The following is a 21,803-nucleotide window of genomic DNA, read 5'->3' as shown; positions in this document are numbered from 1 at the left end:
CAAACCAGTTTGTTAAGGATATGTAAGTGAGAACCAAGAGTTATCACTGTTTGTATTGCCCAAAAAGTGCTGCATATTTCATTCCCTCCGTTACCGACATGAGTTTTTAAATTTTTTGTCAACAACTTGAAAGAATATCACAGGTTTAACTTTACCCTGTTGGAGTGTTAACTCTTTCCTACATTCTGATACTTTACTTATTTCAATAGTCCCTCTAGTTTCTGAATAAGAGACATTTGAATGTCAAAAATCTGACCCTGTTTCCCTCCGTTACCACTTGACCGGACCCATATAAGTCACACTGGAGTATAAGTCATAAGAAACACCCAAACCATGACAAAAGTGCAACTTATAGTCCAAAAAATACAGTAATGATGGAGACTGGAAACTGGTACCTAAACTAAACTAACTAAACTAAACTTCAGACCCTGTACACAGCAATAGAATTTCATGAAATTTCTCATGGACGTTTACTTTAGCAAGTGTAAAAAAATTGATACTTGGTACAGATTGATTTTCAAAAAATTTTCAAAAAGTTAGGCAAATGATGCAGCCTAATGACCACACTAAGTTTCATGAAATATCAAACTATTTCACGGTTTTTGACGCTACAGAGATAAATTTTCTTTCCCATATTGCTTGAAAATGGTCTCTTAAATTGTCCTTTGACCTTAAATTTTCCTTTAATTGAACTTACCTAGAAAACTAAACAAACAGCCTGAGACACAAAACCATCCATAAGTTTCACTGGAAAATAAAACATTTAACTTTTAGGACACAATTTGCAAGATCATCTGGAACGCTGCAAATGTTTCAACATGTAAAATCTCACTAAAACATTTGTGAAGAAGAAAATCACATTCTATTGTCTAAAATAAAGTGTTTTTATTGCTGTATCAGAATCAGTATCAAGTCAATTCCTTAATATCAAAAAGGAAAAAGCTCACAAAAACAAAACAAACACACACGCGCTGCTTTTAATGACAACATTTATTTTCTCCAAAAGTCTGTAATACTGTAATAATTGTACAAAGACTGCATGTCATTTAGAAACAAAACATCCCCGAGTTTGATAAAAACAACCCAAAAAATGATCTGAGAATGAGCCGCTTTAAAACACCAAAGATCCAGGATGTGGACGTCTCGCTCCCGCCACCACAGTTTTAAAGCTGCACTGTGTAACTTTTCTATTGGAGAGATAGAAGTCTGACACGTTTCGCAAAATGGCATCAAGTTTCGTGTTTTTCTAGGTGTTTTTGAATGATAAAACCACTTGTTATTAAATAAAATAGAGCTGTTTAATGCCTTACTGTGGAATATTCCAGGCAGAGCATTGGCATATCCAAACTAGACCAAGTTACAGGTCAGTTCTGCGGAGAGGCGACCCCGCTCACAGTCAAAATCCATGTTTTTGTAGGTATTTTTGAGCTATAAAACCATATAACCATATATAATTGAATAAATTAATGTAAGATAGACTTGTTTAATGCCATATTGTGGAATATTCCAAGAAGAGCAGGGACATATCCAAAGTACAGGTCAGATCTGTGGAGAGGTGACCCCGCCCACAGTCAGAATCTGTGTTTTTAAAGTATTTCTGAACTCTAAAACCACCCGTAATTGAATAAATTAATATAAGATTGAGCTGTTTAATGCCATATTGCGGAACATTCCAGGCAGAGCAGTGGCATATCCAAACTAGACCCAGTTACAGGCCAGCTCTGCGGAGAGGCGACGCCGCTTACAGTCAAAATCCGTGTTTTTAGTATTTTTGAGCGATAAAACCACCCGTAATTGAATAAATGTAAAGTAGAGCTGTTTTAACGTCAACACTGTGGACCCCCCAGTCGTAAAATTACGCAGTGCAGCTTTAAACGTACAAGTGTTGTCAAGATACAAACCCCCGTCTGTGAGAGGAGTGAAGTAGATGCAGGTTTATGTGTGAGGTTATGTGCAAATCAAGGCAATCACACTAAAGCTGGCGGTATAATAAAGCTATCGTCTTAAATTAAGGCAAAGCGTCTCGTACATTTTTGTTTTTTGATGATTGTTTCAAATGCAGTACTTTTTGATTGGGTATTTTCTGGTTTGGAGGACCGTACAGGACTACTACTACTACTACTACTTCTACTACTAAATTCCTTCTCAGAGTCACGCTTGCATAGAGTTTTGTCCTGCTTTAGACACTTTCATTTAGCATAGACACACATTTAAACCCACGTTCGTCTTTTGTTTTGCCCCATTTTTATAAACTAAAAACTAAAAACTAGGGATGTAACGATATCCAAATCTCTCGATACGATATTTATTGCAAAAAATAAAAATAATACAACATTTTTAGTACGCCGCTTTTCTCTCGTCGTCCAAAAATCCCCAAAAATGACGACTTTAAAGTGCTTCATAACAGTTAGAAGAGACTAAAACGGAGCAAAGCATCATGGTTTATGTAGTTCTCACTGTTTTTTAGCTGCTGCTGCTCCAAAACAATGAATTTAAACGAAGAGACTTGAGATTCGATATTACTGTGAGACTTTTGCCGATATGATATCATGATATTTTGATTATTGTTACATCCCTGCTAAAAACTGATCTGGATAAACGAGCTTTGGGTTTCATTTGAAAGGTGCGCAGTGACGTGTAACTTTTTCCGTTGGAGGTTGCGTCAAATGTTTTTCTCGCTTTTCTATGTTATTGCTTCGTCTAAAATGTTCCGCAGTTGGGTATTAAACTTTTTGTCTTCACGGAGACCAAACCAGACCAAGTTACAGGTCAGATCTGTGGAGAGAATGTCTGTTTTCTATATAGAGGGTGTCCCAAAGAAGAAAATCGTTGCTTTTCCGTTTTCTTATTTTTGGTTTTATTTAGAAAATCGAATGAATGAATGATGCACAGATTTCGGTTCCTATTTAAATTTTTATATTTTATTCTCTCTGGTTTATATGAAGTTCTGCTGCTGCGTCAACCATGGATCTATAATAGAAATATTTTTATTGTAGTTCTACGGTGTCAAGTGAACGAAGTTTATCGCCGCGACTTTCTAGGACGCGAAAGTAAACGAGGTGTTTAAAAAAATTGCAACAATTTTACAGTTAAGAATGAAGATTTAAAAAATAGGCACCAAGACTGTTTTTTGATTGGTCTTAGCTGAAATAAACTTTAAATTAAATATTGGAAATAGACGGCGAGGTCTATTTTATTTTATTTTTTTTACACTAAAGCAGAAAAATGGAATAACAAACGTATTTGCCATTTTATTGTTTTTCGTTCTTAACAGAAATTCAAAAGAACGAACGGTGCACGGACCTTTAAATATAAAATCTTGATCTGTTTCTTTACATTCTGAGAAAATCTGAGGTTTTTTCAACAATAACTGACAAAATTACAGGCGAAATAAGTCAAATTTTTTTGGACTCCCTAAATTTTTTAATTACCATATTTCCCGCACTATAGGGCGCACATAAAAGCCTTTAATTTCATCAAAAAACAATTGCGCGCTTTATAATCCAGAGCTCCTTATATATGAATTTATTGGGGTGTCTTAGTACGACTTTAGTAAAGTACAAAGCCGCACCACTTGCAGCATTACGACTCCCGTAGTCAGGAAGCATCAGGAGTAAAACACACCGTGATTCCTTTTAATATCAAAATGCACCTGTCAAGAGACACGCTCACAATGCCCACTTTAAACTCAAGACTCTTCTAAAGTGACAGTGTGTTTAGCTGCGTGGGAGCAGTGGGTGAGAGAAGGAGAACACACATTCACCAAGACAGAGAGACAGCGCCGAGCCACTTACGCCACAATCTGCCAACGGATCGTGGACGCCCGGGCTAAGGATCAGTATCAACTGTGGTCCGAGCTTTCACCAAGACCAGAATCATCACTGAACTGAACTCCAGGGAACAGTAACCACACTGACTCAGATCATGACAGAGGGATGCGGGCGTATGACTTATTGTGAATACTCCAACAATTTAGCATCTCAGACAGTACTTTTTTACATGTTACAATTGAACAAAGTTGACAGTTATTGTGAACGTGTTAAATAAAGTTTGACTGACTTATCTAACTGTTGTGTTTCGTTTAATGCGCCTTACAGTCCGGTGCAGTTTAAATGTGAAAAAAGTTCAAAAATAGAAAAATGACAGCGTGTCTTATAATCCAGAGCACCCTATAGTGCAGAAAATACGGTAGATATAAAATCTTGATCCGTTTCTGTACATTCTGTGAAAATTTGAGGTTATTTCAACAAGAACTGCCAAAATTACTGTCAAAAAATGTTAAATTTTTTTGGGACACCCTGTATTTCTGAGCTATAAAACCTCCTGTAACTGAATAAATGTAAGATGTAAATAAATGTTTAATGTCACACTGTGGAACATTCCGGGAAGAGCAACGACACACCTGTAGTAAAAAACAAAAAGTTACACAGCGCACCAGTTAATTTCCATGTTCCGTTGAGTTCATCGTGTTTCAGGACGACTTTCTTTTCGTTCTAGTGTCATAAATAGTTTGGTTTCGTTAAAAAAGTGCATAGTGAAATGGTGCATGGCTGATTGCATTAAAATAAAGGACTGTGCATCATGTTCGTGGTTTACAGACGGACACACGAGTTTGGACGGACGGACCAGGGAGAGGGGGACGAGAACACAGAGAGAACATGCAAACTCCACTCTGAAAGATCAGGAGTCTAACCCACAACCTCCTCACGTCAAAATATTCAATCTGACGCAAAGACGTGAGGAATTTAAAGGTCTTATATCACACAAAACCGACTCTCCAGAGAGTTTTGTGTGCCGTAAAAACTCTGTTACCTCGTCAAAAACAAACCTGGAGTTGTATTTTGTTTTTGTTTTATTTTTTATTGCTACTTATTGAGAAATTTAGTACAATTTTTTTATATTTTTTACTACTTGTTATTGTAATATAATGTGAAGTTTGAGCTACCGTGTTCAAATAATTTCCCTTGTGGATCAATAAAGTTTGTCGAAGTTTAAGTCCAAAGGCCCAGAACCAGGACTAAACCAAAACTACACCAGGACTAAAACCAGGACTAAAACCAGGACTAAAACCAGGACTAAACCAGGACTAAACCAGGACTAAACCAGGGCCAAGTTGAAGAGAACAAATTTTCATGAATTTTCAGGATGTGGTTGGTACATTCCTGTAGTTTTAAAAAACAAGACAATATCAAGTAATCCAAAGTATTCAGATTACATTACTCACTTTAAAGTAATTTAATGGATTATGTTACAAACTACATTTTGGGATATGTAATCTGTAATCTGTAGGGAAATACATTTTAAAAGTAAACTTCCCAACTCTGCCTTTAGTTCTATAGAAATCGGCAATTCCAGCGCTGAAATCATCTACTATCAACAAAAAATTATCTATGATCGACATAAAAACACAACTCCAGGTCTGTTTGCGACGAGGAAACGACGTCAGAACATAAATCATAAAATAATCTGGACCCTTTAATCCTTGAATTATTTATAAATCTCAGGCATTTATCGGCGGCTTTAGGCATTCGTGGCTTCAGGCTTAATTGGCGGAACAACATCGTAAGAACGTTTTAATTTCGTACCAATTCAGAGACGATTTTTAAGGCAGGATGTCGCTTCGTCGTAAACAAATTTGTAAACATCGTAAACAGCGTAAATTAATTCGAATAAAAACAGTGAGCCGGGTCGACATTTGTGGATAAAATGGATCCTGCCCCTTGATCTTTTATAATATTCAGTTTATTTACTTCCATAACTTGGCGTAAACGTAAAGCTGCACTGTGTAACTTTTCGGTTTAGAGTCCGTCACCTGCTTGTTTCCATGGATATGTCGCTGCTCGGTTTGAAATGTTCCACAGTATGACTTTAAAGTGCGTATGAGTCTTCAATTTTGATTTCATTTGTTGGTATTATAGCTGTAAATTATAAATATAAATTGTAGTTTTGAGCAAATCAAGAAGAAATTTGTGAAGAAAAGTTGAAAAATTTGTTGAAAAATTGACAATATCACACTGGAGAATTCTCTCCTAAAGTTTTCGATGTTTTACTCTTAAGAGTTACTTTTTTTTTGTCATATATATATATTATTTTGTTTTTGTTTTTCAGAATGGTACCAAGACTAAACCAGGACTAAACCAGGACTGAACCAGGACTGAACCAAGACTAAACCAGGACTGAACCAAAACTGAACCAGGACTAAACTAGGTCTAAACCAGGACTAAACCAAAACTGAACCAGGACTAAACTAGGTCTAAACCAGGACTGACCCAGGACTAAACCAGGACTAAACCAGGACTAAACCAAAACTGAACCAGGACTAAACTAGGTATAAACCAGGACTAAACCAAAACTGAACCAGGACTAAACTAGGTCTAAACCAGGACTGAACCAGGACTAAACCAGGACTAAACCAAAACTGAATCAGGACTAAACCAGGTCTAAACCAGGACTAAACCAGGTCTAAACTAGGCCTAAACCAGAACTGAACCAGAGCTGAACCAGGACTAAACCAGGACTAAACCAAAACTGAACCAGGGCTAAACTAGGTCTAAACCAGGACTAAACCAAAACTGAACCAGGACTAAACTAGGTCTAAACCAGGCCTAAACCAGGTCTAAACTAGGTCTAAACCAGAACTGAACCAGGACTAAACCAAGTCGCTAGACGGTCTACACGGGCGCACCTCCAGCGTTTCATCGCTGCTGATATCACAGTGATTTTAGCAAATTTGCATGAAGAAAAACCCACCAATTCAATTCACTTCAATCCAGATAAAAAAAAAACACTGTAACGCGCGTTACTGATATTTGTACAGAGTAAGATATTACTATTTTTTCCCCTGTAATGCCGTAACATTAGTGCATTACAACAAAAAGTGACGCATTACCGTAATTCGTTACTTTTATAACGCGTTACTCCCAACTCTGCTCTCCACAGATCTGACCTGTAACCCGGCCAATATCATTTGTTGTTCTGATAATTTGTGTTATTAGGTTCTTTTTTCAGACCTTACAACATACGCTCTGGTTTGATTTCCGTGAAGATAAAAAGTTTTAACGCCATACTGTGAAACATCTCAGACAAAGTGATAACACCTCCACGGAAAAACACATCCGACGGACTCTCCACCCTCCAGAAAAGTTACACAATGCAGCTTTAAATGGGACGTAATATAGTGTAGTGATCAATACTTCACTCCTCTGGATCTGTGAGTTTTTTAATGCTGATATAAAGTTGTTTTGTGTTTCTTGGACTCATTTTCCGTGTATATATATATTTGTGTAGAGTTATTTCTCGTTAAAAAGTAGTGTTCACATGAAAAGGTCTTTTAAAATGAGAACCGGAGTCTCAGGGCTGTGTCCAAAACCAGCGCACGTCTAGTTTTATTTATTGCACGTAAGAATCGATTGTGGTTTTTTTGGCGATTATGTAAAAAAAAAAAAAAGACAAAGTACGATAAAAGTGTTTGTAGTACCAGGGCCGTACACAGGGATGGGGCAAAGGGGTCTGCTGTCTGGGGCCCCAGGGTTTTAGGGGCCCAGAATTATGTCACGAAACCGGAAGACGTTTGGAAAGATGCAAATGTAGATTAGGAACTCTGATAAAATCTGAGAAAACTAAGAAAAAGGGGCTGGTTTTCTTCATTGAGACGTCATTATTCTTTGTCTTTTTGCTTTTATAAATTGCCTATTAATTTGTGTGTTATAATTTGTCTAACTTAATTTTAAAAAGAAAAAAAAAGAACAGAACTGGACCAGGACTAAAACAGGACTAAATCGGGGCTAAACCAGGATTAAATCAGGTCTAAACCAGGACTAAACCAGGACTAAAGCAGGACTGAACCAGGACTAAACCAGGACTAAAACAGGACTAAATCGGGGCTAAACCAGGATTAAATCAGGTCTAAACCAGGACTAAACCAGGACTAAACCAGGACTGAACCAGGACTGAACCAGGACTAAACCAGGACTGAACCAGGACTAAAACAGGTCTAAAACATTTCTAAAACAGGACTAAAACAGAACTGAACATGGACTAAAATGAGACTAAAACAGGACTAAACCAGAACTACATCAGTTCGAACCAGGTCTAAACCAGGTCTAAACCAGGTCTAAACCAGGTCTAAACCAGGACTGAACCAGGACTAAAACAGGACTAAACCAGAATTGAACATGGACTAAAACAGGACTAAACTAGGTCTAAACCGGGAGTAAACCATGCGATACTCTGCTTCACAGGCTCGGGGTTCTCTCTCTCAAGTCCAAGATTCATCCTGGTTTAGTCCTGGTTTAGTCCTGGTTCAGTCCTGGTTTAGAGGGGGAGGGATCACAAATCATGTACCCCCACTTAAAAAATCCCCACTACACCACTGGTGACATCGAAGACACGATTAAAGTCCCGTCCCCCGTGGAAATCTTTGTCGGGTTGTGAAGACGCTGCTGCTGAATCCACAGTTTTATCACATTGCCCAGTGTCGGGAAATACACCGGAAAACGTCATCCGCATGTTTCCAAACGTCTCCCAGTCTCCGTGATTAAAGCCTGTTGTACCCTCTTCCTATTTATTTATTTTAAAGGGGGGGGGGGCCCCATGTGAGGTTCTTGCCCCGGGCCCTCAAATTTCCATCGACGGGCCTGTGTCAAACTCTCGCATATTAAATTTGTTTGCGTACGTTTACTTACACCCAAACGTCCATTTCGAACTTCGAGCTTGGATTCCGGTGAACACACTTCTCTGTGATTGGTTAATTCTATGCGTCACTCACTCGGGGCATGACTGAAACCGACCAATCAGGAGAGAGGTGGGCGTGTCAGAGTTTGAGCGACGCATTGTACAGAAAACAGAAAAAAAAAAAAAATTTAAATTTACCCATTTATCCGAACCGTTTAAAGCTGCACTTTGTCACTTTTTTGGGTTCTTGGGAGTCCGTCGCCTGCTTGTTGCTATGGTGATGCCACTGCCGCGCCTGGAATGTTCCGCAATGAGGCATTAAGCAGCTTTAGTTCGCATTTATTCAATTACGGCTGGTTTTAAAGCTCAAAAAAAAAAAACTCGAAAAGCACGGATTCTGACTGTGAGCGGGGTCGCCTCTCCGCAGGTCTGACCCGTAACTTGGTCTGGCTTGGTTTCCATGACGATAGATACTGCGGAACATTCCAGGCGAAGCAATAACACGTTTTTTTTGGGGGGGTTTTTTCAGCGTGAAGCACTTCGGTCACCTTGAGTGTTGTAAAGGGCTCGGTAAAAAAAGTCTGACTGATTCGTTGGGAAAAGCGTCTGACGGACCCTCCACCGAAAAAGTTACGTAGTGCAGCTTTAATCTACGGTTACGTTACCCACCTCTAAAACAAAATTACACCACGGTTAAAATCAGGGGCAGCGCCAGGAGGAAGTATGGGGTGAGAAGTCGTTCAACTGGGGCGCACACTTCATTAATTTCAAGCCTTTTATCGTGTTTGCTTCACTGTTTTGAACAAGTTTTAATGTAGTGAGCCCCCGTAGCGATATATAACACATATTTTTACATTTATTTATTTATTTTGTCACATTTTAGACTCTTTTGGAACATTTTTAGTCGAGAATGAGTCCTATGAAAATGTGGAAATAATCTTTAGGGGTGCGTTGGTTATTCTCGGAGAAACTGGTGCCCCCTCAAGCCCCCACCCGGCGCCGCCCCTGGTTAAAATCAACGGATTATAAACAGACTTTTGACTTTTACTGCGTTCAGACACAGCCCTGTTCTCCCTGGATATTACTGGATGGATTCTGTACAAAGTCCCGTCGCAGCAGCTGGTGGGCAGTGGTGACGCTCCACTACCTGTGCGCGTGGATGCCGTTGATGCTGGAGGAGGGGAGGGGGCGCCGCAGCTCCAGCTGGGCCAGCAGACAGAAGTGGTCGGAGGGGATGTGCGGGTGAGGGCAGCCCAGGATGTTATTGTCCAGAAGCCACTGAGAGTCCAGGGGCCCCAGGAGCCCGAGCACAGAGAGCAGGGGCCGAGAGATGAAGATGTAATCGATCACACCCTGCACAAAGACGCACACAGAAGCAGTAAATTATGATGATGATTATTATTATTATTTCTATTTTTATGTTTATAGTTTTATTATTTTTTTATTATTTTCTTTACTTCTTATTTATTTTATTTTAATATAATTCTTTATATTTATGTATTTATTTATGTTTATACAGCCCAGATCTACAGAGGCATAAACCAGCGCTTTTATCTGTTTCATGTTGTGTCCAGTTAAACACCTGTCGCTGAACGTCGTTGTTTAATCGACTCTCCAAGTGCGTTGAGATGCACATCAGTGTTTCCCAAACTTTTTTTTCTGAGGATCCATATTTTAAAAGTCACAAACCTTCCCGACCCAAGTCCATACAGATTACTCATAAATCACAAAATAAAAGTGGATTTGAGCATTATTGAACATTAATGAGGATTTTTTATTGTTGACTGAGTGATCGAGTCTCTGAACAATTAGTATTACTCAAGTTTTAAACAATGAAAAACAGTCATTGAAGCAGCAATAAAAGGATCCATAAGTCGCCTATTTGGACATTAAATCTAGTTCATTTCTTTTTCTTTTCAACATTCAACTGAACCAGCAATATTGGAAGAAAATAGTCAATAAAATAATTACAAAAAGATTAGAAATGATACAAAACATGTCTTAACATTTCAGCATTTCTAGTGAGATAGTTGGACCTGTCTGTGTTCAGTCCGGGTGCAGGAGGAGACGCAGCAGCAGATCAGGCGCAGGATTCAGTTTGTTTCTGTGCTTTGTTTTCATTTTGTGAGCACAGAAAATCACAATTCACACAAATATGTAGTAGGTAAGGCAAGGCAAGCTTATTTGTACAGCACAATTTGTACAAAAAGTAATTCAAAGTGCTTTACACAATAAGAAATACATGAAAATCACAATACAAACTAATCAAAACATAAATAAATTGTGAAAGGATTAAGCATAGAAACACTGGCCCTACTGAGGACAGGCTATTCACTAGATCTCTCATGTGTCAGAACTGTATATTGCAAACCCACATACACAAGGTGACTGTGACGGAGCGCCTGTGTTACCCCGTCATCTCCCGACTGGCGCGTCTGCATCTGGCCAAAGAGCGCACGATGCTTCCTTCCCTCCCCGTTTTGCGAAGCCAAGCTCCGATAGACTGGTTTATGCAGGACCACTCGTGTGTCTCGCGGTCCTGTTTTTCCCCCAACATCTGAACGGTTTCCCGGCTAGTGCGTTCGAGGCTGCACACTCGACGCCGACGCCGCTTTCTTACCTGCAGCAGCCTCCAGTTCTTGGGTTCGGGGCCAAATCGAGGCACTTCCTGGTTGTGCTTTAAATAGCGCATAGTGGCGCGCTCAAGGGGGGACATGTGATCATGGACTCGACCATTGTGGTCTATTTGGGATCATTTGTGGTTTTTGAAGTTGTTTAATGGAACTTATGTTAACCTTATGAGGGGTTCTTTAAGTTATTTTTATTATGTTTATTTCCAAGTTGATTTGTGTTCCTCAATACCTGACCTGACTACGTGGGTGCTGGCAACTGTAAGTGTGATTATTGTACATTTTGTCTACCACCTCTTTTTTTTTTGTTTGTCACTGTAAATATTCCACTCTGCACTTGGAGCTGTGGTGTGAATAAAAAACCCACTTAAGTGAAGTTTTTTGACTGAGCCATCATTTTTACATTTATTTCGGACGAACCCGTGACAGTGACCCCAAAAAAAATCTCTTGCGACCCAGTCTTTAGGAAACAATGGTCTATATCAGGGGTGCCCACACTTTTTCAGCATGCGAGCTACTTATAAAATGTCCAAGTCAAAAATGATCGACCACCTACAAAGTCAAATAAACTGTACTGGACTTAAGAGAACTTTCAATAGCACTTTACAGAAAACTGAAAAAAGTGAAGACAGTGATTAAGATTTTTAAACTTGTTTTTCCAAGTTCCTAACTGGAGTTACATGGTTGAGTACGAGTTTTACAGTGGGATTTAACCTCTGCACATTTACCAAACCAAACGCACGTCGTGACAAACACGAATTTAAACTTTAGCCACATGTCGCGGTAGATCTGCTCTGTGCTGTTGGTGTCCTCTGTGCCAACACTAACATAAATTTAGATCAGTTTTTGCTTCGTGTTTTGTCTTGTCCTTCTAATCTGCGTCCATTGTGGAAGGAGCCTGTGCACTTTACGCGGGGAAAAGCGAGCGCGTGAGAAGGCGAGGAGCGGTGCGCTGACGTGAGGCAGATGGACAGGTAGGATGTTTAAAAAAGGTTAACCTGCCCTGTGATACACGCTGGTACACAAGTACTCACACTGTTGCGGACAAGCCGCGCGAAGGGAGTGTGTGTGATTGTGATGTGCCGCACAGTATCCGCGTGTTCCAGATGACACACAGGCTACAGAGAGACTCCGCACGCTCCTGCACCCTGTTTATTGCCAACAGCAGTGGCCATAATATGATCGCACTTGTCCAGTGTCAGACCTCGAGTGAGAGACAAGACCGAGGCCAAACGTGATCGAGTCCGAGACGAGTACTAGGACACTGTGATCTCCCTACACGACCTTGGGGATCAACTGGTAGATCCCGATCGACGTATTGGGCACCACTGCTCTATATTGACCGCTCTAAGGACCACTGATGCCCACTGCTTTTCAAGATGTGAAATCTGGGGGAAATTTTGAGTGCACTACTTTTTCACCTGCTGATAATTCGGACACTCCTGAAAACGGCGTGACCCGTAAACAGTGCTCTAACTAGAGAACAGTGAGGACATTCAGACACAGCCTGTGAATATCGTATCAGCACGCGGCGTTGCGTACCTTGAAGTCGTATGTGTAGTTGGTGTAGGGCATCATGCTCTCGTAGGCGCTCTTGAGCTGGAAGCTGTGGGTGATGCTCCCGTCTCCGCCCGTCCCGTTACAGCTGAAGTTGGACAGACACTCGTTGTAGCGCAGCTCCTTAAAGTCTTTGTGGTTCTCTGCGACGCCTCCGTTACTCAGGTACTCCACCACACCTGGAAACACGCCAGCCAGGAGACCATATTAGTTAACATTTATATCACAATAATTATTAAAGTTGCTGACAGTTTAAAAATGTTATTGACATGAATACTTTTTAAATTTTAATATTATGAATACCATATTTCCAAATTTAAATAATTATTATAAAACTGTACCTTGCTTAGGTTGACCAGATTTTCAAAATAAAAAACTAGGACACTCGGTTTGTGGTGGTTGGTAATAATTAAAGTGTGAAACGAGTGTGTAAATAATGCAAAACTGTTCTTGGCCCTTTCATGACTAACATGAATCAGTATAGTCACATTTTCTTTATGATTTGGTGATTTTTAAGCAGCTTTTTTCTATTTCACCTAAAAAAATGACAATGTATGCCTCTCTTTACTGTTGGCACATTTCTTGTGTAAAACTGGGACAAATCACTGGTTCTGGATAAATCAGCTGGGACAGGGGACACAGAGCTGGGACTGTCCTGAGTAAACAGGAGCGTCTGGTCATTCTGACCTTGTTATTAGTGAAAACAACAGTGATGTAGAAGAGAATGTCATGGATAAGCAACTTTTTAGTGCACATTCTCGAGATTTATTGGTGGTTTTCAAATTGTAGAATGTGATACTCCAGGAGATATATTCAACATTTGTGAATTTACCTTTTGGATATTTGTGTGCGTGTGTGTAAAAAAAAATAAAATAAATAAATAAATAAAAAAAAATATATATATATATATATAATATATATATATATATATACATATATATACACACACACACACATGCACACAAATATCCAAAAGGTAAATTCACAAATGCTGAACCTGAACATTTCTATCAGTGTCTCGACACAAAATCTCTCTGTATGGCAACAAAAATCTGCAATTTCACAAAATGAACTGTAGCTGCCCCCCGTCTCTATTATATATAAAAAACATTGGTCTATAGAATGTTGTGACGTCATCTGAAACCCACCAATGGTGATTCTCTTTGTGGGCAACTCTCACAATATAAAATGTCCCACAAACGATTCTTGTGTACTGGGGTGTAATCGTTCATTTATTCACATTGGGTTCAGTGCAGGGCTGTGCACGAGTGAGTTTGTGCAATTTGTGTGTGTACATTTGGCCACTACATGTGCAGCTACACGGACGCTCGGCTCTTTAACATTCATGAGGAACTCGTCTGTGATTAGGGCAGAAGTGTTTCCCGCAGCGCCTTGACTACGACTCTCTGAACCTCATGAATCCTCACAAAACTACGGTCATCACAAAACGGTCCTCACTGTCACCTTTCGCCATGACCTCTGTCCCGAGTGAGGGGGACGTTGGGGACGTTGTAACTGCAGCAGATCTGCACTTACTGTAGACAATATTAGATTTATTAGTTTTACCAAGCAGCACTTTGTATTTATTTTATTTTCCCATTTGTATCATTATACAAATGGGAAACTAAAATAAATGTTTGGTTTAATAAAAACACAAATAAACAAACAAATTGTTTTGCATTTTGGTCCCAAACTGAACCAAAAATGACCCGAACTGTAATGTTTGCGTATGGTTACAGCCCTACTGTGTGTCCTTTTTATCACCATAAACACTATTATAATTTATCGTCCCATCCCTACACATTACTAGTAAAAAAAACCAAGAGGGAGAAACTTGAAACGACCTCCACGTAAAAAAACTGTCGTGTTGTAGAGGCTGTGTCACTGCCGCTCCAGTGCACCTGTCGTTCAGTTCCGTTCCAACAGGTGGCGTCCTTGTGTTCCTAAGACTTTGCCCTGTCCACATTTGTACAGATTTTTTTCACATTGAGCTCTGATGTATTTTCAGAGTGTCCCTTTATTTTTTGAGCTGTGTGTGTGTGTGTGTGTGTGTGTGTGTGTGTGTGTGTGTGTGCGTGTGTGTGTATCTGTGCGTGCGGTACCTGAGTCTGGCAGTGAGTTGAGGTCGGCGCAGAGCACGATGGGGATGGCGGAGGGGTCGGGGGTGGCGGAGGGGTCAGAGGTCGCAGAGGCGCGCTCCCGGATGCTCTTGAGCTCGGACAGGAACATCATGGTCTGGATGAGTTTCACGTCGGAGAACTCGGGGTCCCAGTGCATGTGAGCGTTGGCCACCAGGATCAGCTGCCTCTCGGTGGACGGCTTCAGACCTGCAACAGTCACAACAACAACAACAACACACCTGAGTCGCATTTTATTTTAGTTTGTGAGGTCAAATATAATGAGTTTTCTCTTCATGATTACACATATAACCATCAGGAAGTGTGTGTTAGTGTAACCACGACGGCAAAACTTCATTCTGGCTTCTGGAAGTTTTGAAAAGTGCTCATAAAGTCATTGCTGTGAATAATTATGGTGCTTGGAATACGTAAGGTAAGCAGAGTTGGGAAGTTTATTTTTAAAATGTATTCCCCTACAGATTACAGATTACATACCCCAAAATGTAGCTTGTAACATAATCCATTAAGTTACTTAAGGTGAGTAATGTAATCTGAATACTTTGGATTACTTGATTTGCTGTAGAGAAACAAAGACGAGGAAATCTTCACATAAGAAGTTTTATCTGCTTAAAGAAAATGAAAAGCCCAGACTTTACTGAACCAAATTAAAAATATTATTGATAAAGGAGGAGGAGACACGTCCGCACAGCATGATTTAGTCCTGTTCAATCCTGGTTTAGTCTTGTTTTAGTCCTGCTTTTGACCTGGTTTAGACCTGGTTCAGTCCTGTTTTAGTCTTGGTTTAGATCTGGTTTAGACCTGGTTTAGACCTGTTTTAGTCCTGCTTTAGACCTGCTTTAGACCTGGTTTAGTCCTGTTAAATCCTGTTTTAGACCTGGTTTACTCCTGGTTTAGACCTGGTTTAGACCTGGTTTAGACCTGGTTTAGACCTGGTTTAGACCTGGTTTAGACCTGGTTTAGACCTGGTTTAGACCTGGTTTAGACCTGGTTTAGACCTGGTTTAGACTTGGTTTAGACTTGATTTAGACCTGGTTTAGTCCTGTTAAATCCTGGTTTAGTCCTGGTTTAATCCTGGTTTAGACCTGGTTTAGACTTGGTTTAGACCTGGTTTAGACCTGGTTTAGTCCTGGTTTAGACCTGGTTTACACCTGGTTTATTCCTGGTTTAGACCTGTTTTAGTCTTGGTTTAGATCTGGTTTAGACCTGTTTTAGACCTGCTTTAGACCTGGTTTAGTCCTGTTAAATCCTGTTTTAGTCCTGTTTTAGTCCTGTTAGTCCTGGTTTAGTCCTGGTTTAGACCTGGTTTAGACCTGGTTTAGACCTGGTTTAGACTTGGTTTAGACTTGGTTTAGACCTGGTTTAGACTTGATTTAGACTTGGTTTAGTCCTGTTAAATCCTGGTTTAGTCCTGGTTTATAGTGTCCGGCAATGAGTGGAATTACTGAAAAAAAAAGGGAATAGCCCAAAATGTGAAAACAGGAAAATCCCGCAGTGTAATCCTTTTATTTCAAAAAAGTAACTGTAATCTAATTACCACTCACTGAAACAGTAACTGTAACTGAATACAGTTACTCATAATTTGTACTCTGATTACATAACTCCGGTACATGTAATCTGTTACTCCCCAACACTGAAGGTAAGTAAAGAATACCTCTAGGACAATTTAAAATGAACTAGTTCTGTTTTTCATGTTTTTAAAAAAGTACAAATCAGGAACAGCAAACGTGTTTTAAGATCACATCAACTCACATCAATGTTTATTTGTACAATCAGAGTTTGTATCTTTTCTCTTGAGTCTTATTGATTCACTGCTTTTCATTTATTTTCTGTGAGTGGATATTACAGAAGTGTTCTATAAATTTAAACATGGTTTTGGTCTTGTGTACTTTCTTTCTTACTTCACAAAAATAATACATAAATAAACAAATAAATAAATAAACATTCCACGTATTAAAGTTCATTAGATCCGTGTTCTGTCGGGATTTAAACACTGCGTGGTACAGATGCACACACAGATCCTTCACATGGAGCGTGTACCTGAGGAGAACACCTCCTTCTTCACCTCCAGCAGCACGGCCACCCCGATGTTGTCTTTGGTCATGACCCTGTTCAGCATGACCTCTGACCCCTCCGAGTTTGCCATGGCAACCTGATTAAACTCCACAGTGTGTTTCTGCACCAGCGTGAACCTGAGGACATCATGTCATTTACATGTTAGAAATGACACTGTGTATTACAGGTGAAAGTATCAAATATTTAAAAATGATGAATATATTAATAAGCCACAAAGTCCCCAGTAAAACTGCACTGACAATATCAGCTGATCACCAAAAAAACACTACAGACCTACACATTTTCTACACAAATGAGACTGAATTAGGATACTCATTGTACTACTACTATAGTACTACGCGAGTATTTGTTCTATCAAACTGACTTGTCAGTCTTGAAGAAGACCGCACAGCCGTCCACGTGCTTGCGCTCCGGCTCTGACACCAGTTTGGCTCGAGACTTTGGGCAGAAGTATCCGTCATACCCACGATCCTTCAGGGTCTCCAGGAAGAACGTGTAGTACTGCTCCGTCTCTACCTCCTGACAGAGAAGAAGAAGAGGAAGAGAAAGAGAAGAGGGAGGAACAGAGAGAGAGAAAAGAAGAGAGGAAGAGAAGAGACTGCTGTAATATCTGAAATTAACTTCCCTATGTGACAATGATAATACTGGAGTACATATACTGTGTGTATTTGTGTATTTATAGTTGAGTGACGCGCTCGGTCAGTGTCAGAGTCAGAGTTAGTGTTCATTAGGGACGGGCATTCGATGAAATTTTCTTAATCGATCGTCGGAAGAATTAATGATCGATTATCGATTAATCATTATTAATTTTTTATATGAAAATGATCATCATTATTATTACTATCTGCACTACTAATCTGTACGAATAAATTCAACTTTACGACATATAAACATAACGACTTTAGAGCCACATCAATTCGTTTGACATTATAATGTGTTTAATTCAGTTTTGTTCAAATCTCACAGAAACAAAACTTAAAACCACATCACTAATTTACATAAACTCAGTGAAGATAAAACTCCAGCTCTTGTGTCGCTGATGTGGTTCAACTTGTGTTGGATTAAAAGACATGACTCAGGTGAATACAGGTTAGTGTGACCATATTTGAGTTTGTCAAAACCAGGACACCGTACGGGGGGAGGGGGGCGGGGCCTCGTCATCCACATTGAGCGACTCTCACCTGGAAAAACTTTTTGCAACTGGACACAGAAACATATGTGCTGCTTTAAACATTGTGCACATGGACTCACACTTGTCCCCAACGCAACGGAATTTCTTGTACAAATCATCGTTAAATCCACATTTGTGCTTCGGTTCGTTGCAGACTGACCCACTGTTTGTGTCTCACTCCTTCTGATGCAGAGACACATGTACACACCTGTTTGGTCACGACACACACAAACATACATTCAGTTTGTCCATTAAAATGAACGTAATCCATGAAATTCTTAATGATCAATTATCGATTAATCGATTAATCATGCCCATCCCTAGTGTTCATAAAGTGCAGTGTGTTCCAGTGTAATAAAGTGAGTGTGACCCACAGGCTCCTGCGCTCGTGTGTTTGGAGAGAACGGTACACACAGATATGATTTATACTGCACACACACACACACACTCACACTCACACTCACACACACTCACACTCACACACACACAGAACAGTGTCTGTGTGAGTCTGAACTGCAGCCTGGGTCTTTGGAGGGTTTGATGTTACATAATATATTTACAGAGCACAGTACAGTTTGTAGTACAGCGGTTGTCTGACCTGCAGGTTGGTGAAGTCTGTATCTGTGAATAGTTTGGTACAGTTTAATATAATAGTACAGTTTATGGTGGTCGTTTCGAGTACCTGCAGACTGATGATGTCTGCGTCACAGTGGGTGATCTCCTCCATGATGCCCTTCTTCCTGTACTCCCAGCTCAGGGCCCAGGACGGGCAGTAGCCGTAGAGCTGCCGCGTGGCGTATTTATCACACAGCACGTTATAACACATGACGGAGAACACCGCTGAAGGAGAACAGGCGCACGGCGGGGTCAGAGAAGGACAAAAAACAAAAGAGAGAGAGATAAGAAACACGACAAATGCACGCAGAACTTTTAAGTACTGACCCAGTTTGATAAGCGTTAGCACAGACTATAAAACCAACCCACATGATGTTATTTTCAAGATAAAATAATCGCTTTTTGTGGTTTTGTACTAATTCTGATATAGAGAGACTTTCTAAAACTATTCAGGAAAAGTGCAATTTTTTTCAGTATCGATACACCGCAAAAAAGCTTGGCCAAACATAAGATATAAACACTTTAATCGATCAGAAAATCAAATCTTAAAAGTAGTGAAATTATCTGTCCATGCATCAAGATAATTTTACTTGACAAGTGTCTTAAAATAAACAACTCTAGACTAGACTTAAGCATCTCTGAACTAGTAAGTAGATAATAAATCTGAAAACAAGATGATTTATTTGATATAAGTTTTAAAATCTTGGTGACTTCAGAGAAATGTGCAGTGTACCACAGACTGTTTATACAAATAGTTAACATAGTTAACCTGATGGTCGTCACATTCTAAACACAAAGTGGGCATGTGCAAGATTTGGCTCCACAGACTCTAGATTAATTTTATATTGAAAAAACAGCCAAATTCCAAATATGGATGTAACTGCCGGCCTCGACTGACTTCATTTGACTGGAGCCAGGCGCTACAGGTCGCGTCCCACTCGCTCACTCCATGTCTATGATCAAAACTCTCGTGTGTTCTGATTCCTGAATCACTGGAGATAAATGAAACTGAGCGGAGACACCAGGTGGCACCAGCCTGACTAGTGCTCATTGGTGCATCAACCCAAAAATAATTTTCTCTTCCTACATTTACTTCCTTAATACGGTGGAGCTCCTCCCACTCATGTGACATCTGTCACGTGCACGACGGGGAGCGTTTGGACCAATCAGAGTGAGAGCTGCTAGAACGGCTCAAAGTGGGGCGAGGCTTAGTCTGACAAAGATCAGTTTTAGGTGCTTTGAAGATATGTTTATGTTGTGAAAAAGTTGATGTTGTGAAAACAGAATAGAAACCTACAAAAACCGACCTTTGTGAAAGTTATAGATGCCCTGTCAGTCAAACACGGGCAGTCTGAATTCACAAAATGGAAGAATTCTTTCTGGGCCCAAGCTCCCTGGAGCTGCAGTACCAGGAGCGACCACTAGTCGGTCTCGAGCTGGACAGAGGAGGAGGGGCTTATCCCGTTTATATTATAGATTCATGGCTGCCACATTGAGATCAGCAAGTGTTTTATCAGTTTGTGAGAAGACCTCAGTCTAAATGTGCAGGATTTGTGTGTTAAACGTGTGAATGAAACAAAACACAACTCCAGGTCCATTTGTGACGAGGAAACGACATTAGAAAAGCGTAAATAAACCGTTTAACTCCTGGTGTGTGCCGTGGGTTTTGTACCTGTGGAGTTGATCTGGTCCCGGTCTCTCAGGGTGATCCAGGGCCTCTGTGGGAGCTGCTCCGGGTGGACTGACACAAACAAAGGAGTCGCGGTGAGTTCTGGTGAAGCGTGAGCCGGACAAAAGACTGCGGCGGCGTTTACGGTAAAAGCAGCGTTAAATATTCATGACGCCCGCGCATCACCTGAGCTCACCTGCCAGGTTGTCCAGCATGTAGTTGAGCAGTTTCCTGGTACCGTCCGGCTCCTGGTAAAGGTTTAAAATGTCCTGGGACAGAGGGTTACCTGGAAGAAACCAGAGGAGAGAGGAGTCTAGTAATAATAGTAGTAGTAGTAGTAGTAGTGGTTTATTCGGTCATTATGCAGCACTACAAAACAAAACTAAAACTAAACATAAACTACAACCCGAAGGATCATGACTGAAAGGGTTTAGGCTGAAGTAAAAAGCAAACACACCTAAAACTATAAAACAATGACAGAATTCCAAGAAAGAAAAGCAAGTTTACATTTTCAATTTCATTTAAAACTTACTGTAAATATAACTTTTTTTAAGATCATGACTCAGATTGTTCCGTAAACTCACCCCTCAAACAGACATACAGTCTTTTTTTTTTTTTAAAGATGCCAGTTTTTTTTCCGTTTATGGTCATACAAACTGATAATAATGATGAAGAAGGCACAAAATGTATTGTTTATGATCGTAAAAGGTAATGTCAAAGAAATTGTGAAAAGAAAAGCCTATGTTTAGTTAATAATAATAATAATAAAATAAAAAAATAATAAATTAATACATTAATAATAATAATAATAATAATACAAGTAAAAAGGAAAAGAAAGATGGAGGAATAAAAAAAAAATGCCTTTAAAATTGTGTAAGAATGTAGTAAAAAGTAGAAAATGAAAGCAAAAGATGATGGTGAAAATAATATTAGTTAAGTATAATGAGTAAAAGTGTGTGTGTGTGTGTGTGTGTGATTGTGTGTGTGTGTGTGTGTGTGTGTGTGTGTGTGTGTGTGTGTGTGTGTGTGTGTGTGTGTGTGTGTGTGTGTGTGTGTGTGTGTGTGTGTGTGTGTGTGTGTGTGTGTGTGTGTGTGTGTGTGTGTGTGTGTGTGTGTGTGTGTGTGTGTGTGTGTGTGTGTGTGTGTGTGTGTGTGTGTGTGTGTGTGTGTGTGTGTGTGTGTGTGTGTGTGTGTGTGTGTGTGTGTGTGTGTGTGTGTGTGTGTGTGTGTGGTGTGTGTGTGTGTGTGTGTGTGTGTGTGTGTGTGTGTGTGTGTGT

The 21,803-nt window shown here is 40.0% G+C and overlaps 1 protein-coding gene across 1 annotated transcript in view; it reads right to left on the bottom strand.

Moving 5' to 3' along the window:
- Positions 1-972: 972 nt before the first annotated feature.
- The window catches only part of cnot6l (CCR4-NOT transcription complex, subunit 6-like), a 31,805-nt gene continuing 10,974 nt past the window's right edge, over positions 973-21,803 (bottom strand). The window contains exons 5-12 of the mRNA XM_020926950.2: positions 20,723-20,812; positions 20,530-20,598; positions 18,925-19,082; positions 17,436-17,590; positions 17,036-17,187; positions 14,963-15,187; positions 12,846-13,039; positions 973-10,026 (exon numbers count right to left, since the gene is read on the bottom strand). Coding sequence (XP_020782609.1) covers positions 9,817-10,026; positions 12,846-13,039; positions 14,963-15,187; positions 17,036-17,187; positions 17,436-17,590; positions 18,925-19,082; positions 20,530-20,598; positions 20,723-20,812 — 1,253 coding nt within the window. The 3' untranslated portion in view covers positions 973-9,816. The remainder of the gene's footprint in view (positions 10,027-12,845; positions 13,040-14,962; positions 15,188-17,035; positions 17,188-17,435; positions 17,591-18,924; positions 19,083-20,529; positions 20,599-20,722; positions 20,813-21,803) is intronic.

This window comes from Boleophthalmus pectinirostris, unplaced genomic scaffold (assembly GCF_026225935.1).
Source record: "Boleophthalmus pectinirostris isolate CB_2022bp ecotype Guang Dong unplaced genomic scaffold, ASM2622593v1 HiC_scaffold_4, whole genome shotgun sequence".
In the NCBI taxonomy this organism is placed as follows: Eukaryota; Metazoa; Chordata; class Actinopteri; order Gobiiformes; family Gobiidae; genus Boleophthalmus; species Boleophthalmus pectinirostris.
Note: the sequence above shows the minus strand (reverse complement) of the source record. Positions and strands in the feature narration are given on the sequence as shown.